Source organism: Drosophila melanogaster, chromosome 3L (genome assembly GCF_000001215.4).
Source record: "Drosophila melanogaster chromosome 3L".
NCBI classification, from domain to species: Eukaryota; Metazoa; Arthropoda; class Insecta; order Diptera; family Drosophilidae; genus Drosophila; species Drosophila melanogaster.
In genome coordinates, this window is record NT_037436.4 from 8,159,030 (window position 1) to 8,169,798 (window position 10,769).

General features: G+C 39.3%; 2 protein-coding genes across 3 annotated transcripts; both read right to left on the reverse strand.

Moving 5' to 3' along the window:
- Positions 1 to 331: 331 nt before the first annotated feature.
- On the reverse strand, positions 332 to 745 carry CG43886 (uncharacterized protein). Its single transcript, NM_001274633.1, has 2 exons — positions 708 to 745; positions 332 to 640 (listed from the first exon to the last, which is right to left on the reverse strand). Exon 2 carries the CDS (start codon positions 610 to 612, stop codon positions 397 to 399), a length of 216 nt encoding a protein of 71 aa, NP_001261562.1. The 5' UTR covers positions 613 to 640; positions 708 to 745; the 3' UTR covers positions 332 to 396.
- Positions 746 to 1,285: 540 nt separating this feature from the next.
- On the reverse strand, positions 1,286 to 6,489 carry CG13675 (uncharacterized protein). 2 transcript variants are annotated; one of them, NM_001274634.1, is made up of 4 exons: positions 6,402 to 6,489; positions 5,191 to 5,430; positions 2,394 to 2,516; positions 1,286 to 2,328 (listed from the first exon to the last, which is right to left on the reverse strand). In NM_001274634.1, the coding sequence occupies exons 2-4, from the start codon at positions 5,329 to 5,331 to the stop codon at positions 1,525 to 1,527; spliced, it is 1,068 nt and encodes a 355-aa protein (NP_001261563.1). In that variant the 5' UTR covers positions 5,332 to 5,430; positions 6,402 to 6,489; the 3' UTR covers positions 1,286 to 1,524. The 2 variants fall into 2 exon arrangements, with proteins under 2 accessions (NP_001261563.1, NP_001097546.2); NM_001104076.2 differs by lacking the exon at positions 6,402 to 6,489 and having other exon boundaries at positions 5,191 to 5,423.
- Between the last annotated feature and the right edge of the window lie 4,280 nt (positions 6,490 to 10,769).

A 10,769-nucleotide genomic window follows, 5' to 3' on the forward strand; every position in this document is an offset into this window, starting at 1 on the left:
AATTTACACATAACATGTACAAATTGAATTTCGTGAAGGTTTTTCCATACGTTTTAAAATATATATTAATATAAAATGGTTGACCATTTTTTCAAGTTTCTTTGTCGACTGCTACTGTTTTTACTTTAACGAACTAAGTTAAAGCAGTTAAAAGCTCTATGGGAAAAAATGTTGTAGCGAACAGCTCTTTTGTGCCTTAAAGCTCTTTAATGCAGTATTTTTGCCTCCCATAGCAGTTCCTCTTGATCTTAGTCAGCAGTTTTTAATGCTGTTTATTTGTGTTTTACATTTTTTACTCTGAAGAAATGAAAATTTCTCATTGATAAACATTGTGGGGATCAATCTTCTTTAATATCTTCTTTATTAAGTAGTATATATAGTTTTATAACATGAACGTTATTCCGAGTTCAATTTCGCTTCCGATTGGTCAATCCATTCCTTCAAGTATGGAAATATATACCAATTGGCTACGGTATTCAACAAAATAACACCAATCCTCTCCAGCGGTCGATTGATAAACACCAACTTAAAAAGCAAGAAAGCCCATATAGGAAACTCGGACAAGAGCGTAAAATATAGAATCATATCTATAGCCAGCATATAAAATATCATGTTGGTAATTCCTATACTATGCAGTCCTCTGAAAAAAATGAAACATAAATTTTAAATTAAATATAGCTCTGAGTGTGTTTAAAATATGTACATACCGCAGAAAGTAAACAAACAACCGATGCCGATCAGAACTGAGAGGTTACTTTGAAAATTGCCTTTGTAATCGGGATCGAAAGCTTTAAAATCTGAACCCAGATGACCAAAAGCTTAGTGCAAGTGTCCGAAAAAGTTGTTATGCAGATCAGCCTATGAATGAAGCATGAAGATGAAGATACGCGTTGAAATTAAATTCGAAAATATTTAAATTCCCTACAATGCTGTAACAAAATATATTTAAATTGTATAATTTATTTTTTTCTATGTAAATAATTTTTTAGATTTTAATGTATTTCATTGCTTAACCGGAAGGCATCCAAAAGTGGATTTAAAATGTTTTAGTTTGTAAGAGAACTGCTTTATTTTCGGAAAAAAGTGAAATTAATTATTACATTACCCTTGTACTGTTTTATGGTTGGTTTTATTGAAGTAATAACTGTATTTGTTTTCAACGATTTTTTTCGAATTCAAAATCTTGAACGCTCGCTTTCAAAAGCTAACCGCTTTTCACTTCATCTGAACTGCTTTACACTAAGCCATCAAACTTGATTCAAAACCAGTGAACAAAAAATCCGTTACTTTTTAAGATTTATTTTTGCTTTCGTGCAAATCACAAGCAATACTTTTCTTTACAAATTTAAATGGAAGGGGGTATGTGTATATTTAACAATGAAGGGAATGTGTTCATACTTTAACATATTTACAACGGGTACATTTTGGGTAACATTCAAAACTTTTGGGTGCTAGGGCGCCAATTTGGGGTCGCATTTTTTGTGACAACAACATCAAGAACAACGAGTATAAAGCTATTTTCACTCATTCGATGGCCTCGATTATTTCATATTCTTCATCTAAAGAATGATCATAATCGATATTGTATTTGTTCTTGATCTTGCTCTTGTAATCCTTGAGCTCCGCATCATTTTCGAACTTATTCGTATTATATCGCTGTTTGCCTCGCGAGCTGTTGTTGTTGCTGTTGTTCTTCTTGCCGGATTGAGGGGTATTGTGAGTGCGGTTCCTAGATCTAGTTTGGTTGCTATCCCTATCTCTATGGTTAACGCTACTAGGCTTTGATTTTCTTTCGCTATTTCTACTAGAATTATGTTGCTTCTGATGTTGCTTCTGTTGTTGTTGTTGCTGCTGCTGTTGCTGCTGTGATGATGAGTATGACGATTGGGGATTGGTACTTGGTGTGGTAAATCTCATGCTACCTCTAAAGCTATTTTTGGTCATTTTACTGTAGTTGCTGCTATCTACGATTCTATTGCTGCTGTTGATTCCGCCGATTGCCGTGTTGCTGTTGAGTGCTTGATGTTGCTGCTGTTGCTGCTTCTGTTGCTGTTGCTTTTGAAATTGCCGCTGTCTTCCGCCCCGCTGTCTGGTTCCGTTTGCTGTCCCAATCTTATACTCATCATCGGCCTCATATCATACATCATTCAGCTGCTGCTGGCGCTCTGGGATGCGATACAGTTCGTCGTTGTTCTGGTAGAGTTGCTCTGATCCCTCGCAGTTCACATTCGACCACCAGTCGCAGACCCTGACGGCCTGGTTGAATACGGTTCCATTTGGGCAGAGGAAGGAGTACTGATGGCCCGAGTGGAGGCACCAATGCCAGACCTATGATGAATTCCATGTGGTTTATATATAATTTCACCTATTTACAGAGTCTTATTCGAACTCACCTGACAACGCGTCTCTGTGTCCGCATAGTAACCCGGCTGGCGACCCTGGCAATTGAAGGCCAGACCCTTTGGCACGGCGTCGTAGGCGGGGTAATCCTCACCAGCTGTGTAGCCATCGATTTGCTAACAAAAGTGAAAATGAGATAAATTATTCAGACAGTTTTGGCAAATAAATATTTACATCGTAATTAGGTTACGAGTGGGACTCTTCCCACCTTTAGCCCCATTTCGAAACACTTAAAATGCAGTAAATTGAATTAAATAATAATGCTGTTAAAAGCAAATTCCCTCGCACACCAGATATCGTATTAAATTATGACTTTGTAGATCGCTCGTGCGAATTATCTCAGCGCAGGCAGCGCAGCGACCTTCAATTGTGGGTGGCAGCATGGGTGGGAGGTGGTGGCACATGTGGCTGGCAAACATTGCCCAAGCGCAGCAACAAAATGAACTCTAAACAATAACAAATTACAATTTGAAACAATTGCCACACAAACAGAAATTTAAAATGCAAATGCAATAGCCAAAAAAAAAGGCTGTCGAAAAAAACCAACAAAAGAACCAGCGAGTGTTGAAAATTGTGCACTTGCAACAGTTGCAAGTAATTGGGGGCGCAAACAGAGGGGGGGCACCATGTGACAACCGACTGTCAATCTCATGCGTACGAAACCATGAAATGCCGAAAAGAGCGAAATAAAACAATATAACTCCGGCGACTTCAACACGGATCACAACACACACCGCGTATCGAAGCTGGAAGAGATGTGGATGTGATTCTTTTGTGTCGATCTCACTGGGGAACCATCCATCTGGGCCAAGCATCCATTGGTTCCAGCCTCATTTGAGCGCCAGTCTGTTGCATCTTCGCTGTCTGTCTATCTTGATCTTGCCTCGATTTCTTATCCCATTGTTGCCGCTGTTACGCTCGAATAAATCTCTCTCCCTTTTCAGGGGGTTAAAGTTGCCGCCGTTGGCGCTTGTCTATTTGGGTTAATGCTGAGTTTATGCTAATTGAATACGTTGGGACAGGGCAAAGTGATTGGCAATGTGCAGCACATTGATGGGGTGGGAAAATGGCCGAGCACAAGGAGGTTTCTTCATGGGAAAAGTTTGGGACTTTATGGCCAATTCGCAAACATCTTAATCAAGGATCTTATGCAGCTTTAAGGCGAAATAGTTATTGCTTTATGTGCAAAATTTTTAACTTAAAAGTAATTGTTGTTATATTTTCAGTCACCTGGTTAAAAAATACCAAATGAAGTCGTTACCATTTTTGCTATCTTCTTTAGAAAAATTTACATCAACAAAAACCTTATTAAACAAGCAAACACTTATTTTCCAGAGTGCAATTGCAACCAGGATGCACCTTCCACTCCAGTCCCATTTCGATTGCATTGCAAATTCGAGCTGCCTCGTTTTTCGTCTTAACTTTTCTCAATCACTTGCAATTTTCACGCTAATAACTTTCCAGGGGCTTTTAGCATTTCCAGCGGCAACAAAAGACTTAAACAACAAACTATATGGACCGCCCATTGCCTTACTAACCCAAAAAGCGGACAAGATGCCACTCTCGACAAAAGCCCCGCACACCATCAATTATTTCCCTCCACTCTCAACCTTTGGCCAGAGACCAGACCATTTTCCTTTAAATACCAAGCCGCTAAGCCAGCCGAGATGGGCCACGGCAGTTACAGCCGGAAAATGGTTAATTTTCCCTGCATTTTCCTTTTATTTCTGTTTGACGAGCGCGCGGCTGAGGGGCCACCAAGGCTAATTGATAATGTAACACAGCGGAGAATGCCTCAAATGGTGAAAAGCGAATGTTGTTTCCCCTTTTTACTTGTATAAGCTAACTACGCCTAACTATGATGGACTTCAAAATTTGTCATTTCAACTAATTAAAGGAATAAATCTAATTGCTAAAAACTATTTAAATTGTTTGATAGTAGATCTAACAAGAAGATAAGCTGAAGGTGTTATATACTTTAGTTCCTCCTTAGTCCCATAGTTAGTGTAGTTAAATTAGGGAAGCAAAAACTCATGACGACACCTTTTTAGAAAGAGGCGTCCCCTGTTTTCAGGCAGCTTTGGGTTCACTTTTTCTCTGTGTGTTTCTGGCTAAGACGTGAGAAGTTGTCTAACACTTTGGCAGACAGGTTGTCTGCATCGTGTGTTAGCCACTCTTCCCCCTTGGCAGCCCCGAATCTTCTGCAACTTCTTCTGGCTGTTTGGCCTCGTCTTGCAAAATGGCATGCTGCATGAAAAGAAGATGGCCAGAAGGGTGAAAGGGGCCGCAAGCGTTTTTTTTTGGGCTTAAGAGGCAACAATTGTAATTGTTGCTGGTGTTGCTAGTGTTGCTGTTGTTGCTGTTCCTGCTGCTGTTGCCGTGGCTGCAACTTTGCGTGGGAGTTTGCTGTTGCTGGCGTGCCGTTGTTGTTGCTGGTTAAGATCCCTATCAAACAAGAGACAAATGGTGTGCGCAATCTTTTTACTCGGAATGAATGTAGGAAATTATCTCAGATGACACTTTTTTGTGTGCTGCAGTTGCTCATGTTGATACAGCAACGATGCGGACAAATGGGAACAGACGCGGCCAATGAAGTTGTCAATTCAATGTTGGCAAAATTATTCAATAAGCCATTTCCCAAGCTCATAAAAGGCCCATGGAAAAATAGCTATTTTCCATGATTGCGGACCATAAAAACGATTGAAAAGGCATAGTGGGCTTAGTGGCGTTTTGCTCTTTCGGATTGCGGATTTCAGATTTTGGGATCGGGAAGAAGACGACTCCACTTACCCCATTGACACAGTTCCCGGCCAGCATCGAAAACAGTCCGAACACGACTATCATAATGCAGGCGCTCCACTGAAGATGCTGCTGCCGTCTGTGTTGCTGCTGCTGCGGTGATTTGTTCGCTGCTGTTGTTGTGGCTGCCATGATGTCTGCTGCTTTTTGTATATGTTTTTTTTTTGTTGTAATGTTTTTTTTTTTTTTGGTTATCCGTAATCCGTAATTTAAATGTGATTTTTTTCCTATCTAAAAGATACAAAACGAAAATTGAAAGAAAACGAGTCGAGTGGGTTGTTGATATTAATTTTCAGCGCGCAGCATAATTTTTGTCGGAATTTTAGAAAGGAAACATCTTCTCTTTCTTGGTTTATGCGGCATATAATTAGATTTTATATCTAAATGTTTACTATAGTCAGCCGAGGGGAGGCAACCGCAATGGCTAATGGACAATCGAGTATTGCTGGCGGCGATGTTGCAGCTGCTGCCGGTTGCATTCACTTTTTGTGCCCGCGGATTGTGTGCTTCTAATGGATCTTAATTGATAATAACTCGGATCGTTTAAGTCTGGGCTAACGATATTGCATTGGATTCTTGTTGAACACATTGTTCGTCGTAATTTGGTTATTTCAGTACACGTTTTATATAGATTAACATAAAGTGGCTATCTTTTCAATCTCTTTACCTTTTGGCATTGTTAAAAATGTAATAGAAACTTAGTTTTGATGTGAAATATATTTATTTTTTTATGTTAAGTTATAATTAACAAGTATCTAATATTTACTGAACATTTTGGTCTTCAACATAGATCTTTTGTTAAAAGAGTACTAAATCCACTAGATATTCAAAGTGCAATCGTTATATAAACTTCCTATGAAGGTTCCTAAACCTATAAATGTCATTTCTTAAATAATCTTTTTATGTTTTTTATGTTCAGGTGCACTTCCTTTTTTGAATTATTAAACCATATTTAATTAAAGTTCCTTATCCTTTCAACTACTATAGCTGATAGTGTTAATCCGTTCTTAAGGATGTTTTGTCGTTTGCTTAATGTTCACTGAGCATCTGGGAACTAATTTTCGTAATTGATTGCTCAACTCTCAGCACCGTTTGAATGCCACGCACTTTGCCGCGCTAATAAAACACACGCCGCAATTTATTACAGATCCGATGGAGCCGTATATCGTTTCGGATCGTATCTTCAAGAATCGGGGACTCACTTCGTTTCGAACGGAGGAGCAAGCTCTGGGGCTCTGCACGTGTTGCCGCGTTTGAAGTTGATGCAAAAGTTGTAAAAAAATTCGCATCAATTTTAGTTTTATACTCAAGAGCAGAGCGCTGGCTCGTTGGACTCTCTGCAGATGAGCGAGGCTGCCATCGGCTAAATCCACTTCGTCATCGGTGGAGTTACCAAAGAGCAACATCATCGCCACAGAGACGAGGCTGGAAAAACTAAATCATCGTGTCTATTGATGCCTCGCTCGGCTGGTCGGCTCTTCAAATCGCAGTTATTCTCTCATTCATGAGTGCGGGGGATTTTTTTATTGGACAACATACACAAAAAAAAGCGCGGTCGGCTTTTGTTTTGCTTTCGCGGTTTGTTGATGTTTGCCTGGCTCTGTCGCAAAGCTGCGAAAAATTGGTGCAAATTTCGGCTTATTTGTGATACCACTTGGCTAACTTCATAGCGACTCCATTTAATTGTAGCGCTTAGTGCGAAATTTTCGTTCATTAGCGCCTGATAAACGAAAGACTTAGGCAACGAACTCGATTGGCATTAATGGGAAAAATTAATAATATGCATAATTGATCGATTGAAATAGGAAACAAAATATTTTTACCAAAATATGCAATAATAAACTGTTTTTATATGGAATTAAAAATCAAAATTTTAATTTTTTAATATTTATATTACATATTGCAACTATCTACAACTTTTTAATTATAATTGTATAGAAACAAAAATGCAAGCACATCATTTTTAACATAGTTCCTTTGAAAGGGTAAATGTTTTATGATATAGTTTTCATCAAAGGACTAGAAACCTCTCGCGTTTTCTTAATTGACCATTTATAAATTAAACATTGTCTAGAACTTTTAATCTTACGCAGATGTTGCCTAAGAGATTTAGGCTTACTTTGCCGTCAACTGACAGCATTTAATTTCGATTTGCGAAAAATTATCATAAATTAGACTAATTAAAATAAAATGCTGCAATAAATTTCCATCGCTGCCGTTAGCAAGACACATTCATTTGCTCTAGAATTGATGCCGTCCCAACCGCTGAGCCGAGCCGCTCACTTTCAAAAGATGTGCACGGTGGCAATCCGGTTCATTGAGTGCGCTTCAATTGCTAAGACATCGACGGAGTCTCAAGACCTGGGACCCCGAGATGTGGCTGCTGCATTCTGGTTCACCTTCGAGAAAAGCAAGGCATTTGCAGTCGTCAGGCATTGCCAAACGTCTTTCGTGGCTTAGTTTTTGGTTTTGTGAGCGAGTTTCGGCGCTTGGATTGTGTGAGAAATTCCCTTAATCAGCACTGCACTGCACCAGACCACTAAAAATGGGCAAGAGTTGTCCAATGGATTTCTTGAAAATATCTTATTATCATTAGGCGTTGGTAGTCGTATCTCTCCATCTCGTGCTGAAAAGCAGGTTTCGTTTCCCAATTGAATTTCGGGTGATGGATGGAGTTGATCGATCGCAGTAGAAGTGTTTTCCTAGCACCCACAATTAATTTTCAATGATTTCACACGCCGCGCTGGCGACCTTGACTTTTACCCATTCGAAGGTCCATTGTAGTCATCATCATCAGCGGCGGCGGTAACGCTTCTTCATCTGAAAATTGTTTAATACATGACGAAAACAATGATCGAGTAATTATATGCCTTATAAATGTCGGCTTCCCGTCTCCGTGAATGTTGTGATATGACAGTAAACGCATTTTTCTCGTAGCTTTTCCGTTTCCATTCTTTTGTCAGCTTTAATGGACCTAATGCGGTAATTTATTAAATTAGTTTAGAAATGTTTTTTAATGCGCCTGCGAAGAGTCATCTTTTGTGCGGAGAATTGGATTACCTTTTTGATGGCATTACATCAGGGTCAGCGGGGGCTGACCTCTAACTGATCGAGTTTTAACCACAAGTTGTTTATTGCCTGTGGCTTAAATCAATGGAACATTAAACGAGTACTTTGAATTACTGAATTTTTGGGGGCAATCATTAATGCCTAGTGAACAGTGATTGAAAATTAATATGCCTTCCATTTACTGTTTAGTTCTGTGCAGTTTCAAAGTCATTCAAGGGTTTTGACCTGTGGGTTTACATTCTAAAGGCCCAGTTATTAGGCAATAATTGCCATTTAAAGGGGGCACATCTATCAACCAACTTTATCCGAGTTAGCCAAGTAGTTCAAGGCTGTGTAAGACTGCATCCTCCCGGCCAGTTCATTCATCACCTCGTTCCTCCCCAGCATCATTTGTCAATTGCAATTCTCTGCCGGTAACGAAACATCCCCCACCTTCCAACATCCAATGTAAAAATACTGGCAAACAGACCGCAAACATTTGGATAAACGCATTAAGTTCTCATTGTTCTGGTTTGGAGTTCGCTGCTCTCCGCCAAAAAAAAAACTGAATTCTCTGCCATTGCACAAAAACAATACAGTTCGGTTTCGGGTTGTTCTCCTTTTTTATGACTTTGTACCGACTTGATTATTGTGCAAATAAAAATTCTAATGACGATTTCGGCAACAACAATGCAATTATGCAGAGCCAGAAGAGGAAGGTAATTAAAGCCAGAACAGCCGCCAAAGCGGCAGAAGTCGGAGGAATGATAATTATCACGGCGCTGCAATCAACAATGAATATGCTAAACAGTCCAAGTTTCAAGTCGAACGGAGGAGAACATCCTATGGAGCCATTCCACATCCCGCATGGCACATGCCACATCCGCCAGAAGCCGAAATACACAGAAAAATTACAAAAAAAAAGAAGAAAAAATTAAAAGAAGAGCTCCGCCATGATCTATCATCATCACCAGGCCAGTCTTTGTCTCGGATTTGCGCAACTCCACCCCTTCCTTCCTTGGCGGCACTCTCCAAACACCCAAATACCATACATCATCTAAGCCGAAAGCTAAAAGCTAAAAGGTTTCACTCCACCACAAATTGTGGCAAATTGTCGATGGGTTTTGTAATCAAACCATTGAATTGTTTTGCTTAACAGAGTGCAGAATCTGCCGCATATGGGTCAAAAGCGAATTTGACTTTGTTTTGCGAAATTGTTTTGTCACTTTGCGTTAAGTTGAGTGCATTTGGCCGCAGTTGTGTTACCCAATGTTGATTAATATTTTTCCCAGTTACTTGCCAGTCATTCGATCATTTTATAAATTTGCTTTCTTTATTTGCAGATATTTGCGCATGTGACAAATTCGCAATTGGGGAATAGGTAAAAGATAAATTAAAACTAGGTCACAAATAGGTTCCAACAAAAACTGTTGAAAAATTACTTAGTAATTTGTTTATTAATCACTATGTAGCTCACGTCATAGTTAAGAAATTTCTAAAGAAGAAATACAGTAAAAATGAGATTTCCAAAATGAGATATAGCCTAACTTAGTCATCGTCGAGAATTACAAAGAAAAGGGCCAAGAAAATTTACTTGAATAAACGCTCGATGAGTGACTGCAGTCATAAATTTAAAAAAAAAACCATTGCACTTTATGATTTTAAAGAATCCCAGACATTTCTGTCGGTTCCTTCATTTGGCCCATCAGTTTCAGCGCTTTTCAGTTCTATTATAATTTACAACTACCATTAGTCAATCCAAAAAAATTAGCCAGGAGAATGCCAAGAAATAGTGATTGAATTGCCATTTGATGTTGATCAAAATTATTCACCAGCAAAGTGACAAGAAATACTCAAAATTCAGCTCGCAACGAAGCGAAAAGAAGCTGAAATAGGAAAACCAATTACCACAACGTTGGCAAATGCTTTTGGAGATGATTGAAACCGATGGAAGATCCATTCAAAAACATAAAAGAAACTGTCTAGAAGGCCAAAACCATCTGAACCCAGCCTGATCGGATTGCAAAGTTCACAGTGGATGATGATGATGCCGATAGACAGCGCTTTGGGGGAAATTTCATGCAGAAAATGGCATGAGTAAAACGAGAGGAGATCACATTGCCCAGATACTAGAGTACTTATGAAGGAGCACGGCCAAATGCCAGTGGATGCATAACGAGGTGCGAACAGGGTCAGCTCTGGTAGCCTTTAGCCATAGCCGTAGTTGAACTCAATCGAACGGTTGGTCGGTTGGCCAACAGAATGTGGCCTAAAGCAGGTACGTAAATTGTCAGCAAAGTGCTAAAGTTGGCTAGTGAGCGAGGGGAAATAGTGTTTCGATATATGATAGCAATGTAAAGATCTTCTATGCTTTCAACATAAACTGTTGTCGTTGAAGAATTCTCAACATTAGCAATCATAATACAAAATCGAAGTCTATATATTCCTTGTAAAGCAAGCCCATCTCAAGGTATTTTCTTTGGAATGTCAGCAATTGTTTAATATTCAGCATACGCCATGTT

Coding starts and splice junctions, on each gene's coding strand:
- CG43886 (NM_001274633.1), bottom strand. CDS start 612: ATGATATTTTATATGCTGGCTATAGATATGATTCTATATTTTACGCTC.
- CG13675 (NM_001104076.2), bottom strand. CDS start 5,331: ATGGCAGCCACAACAACAGCAGCGAACAAATCACCGCAGCAGCAGCAA. Junction 2,517..5,190: donor CCGGGAACTGTGTCAATGGG/GTAAGTGGAGTC, acceptor CACTTTTGTTAG/CAAATCGATGGCTACACAGC. Junction 2,329..2,393: donor ACACAGAGACGCGTTGTCAG/GTGAGTTCGAAT, acceptor AATTCATCATAG/GTCTGGCATTGGTGCCTCCA.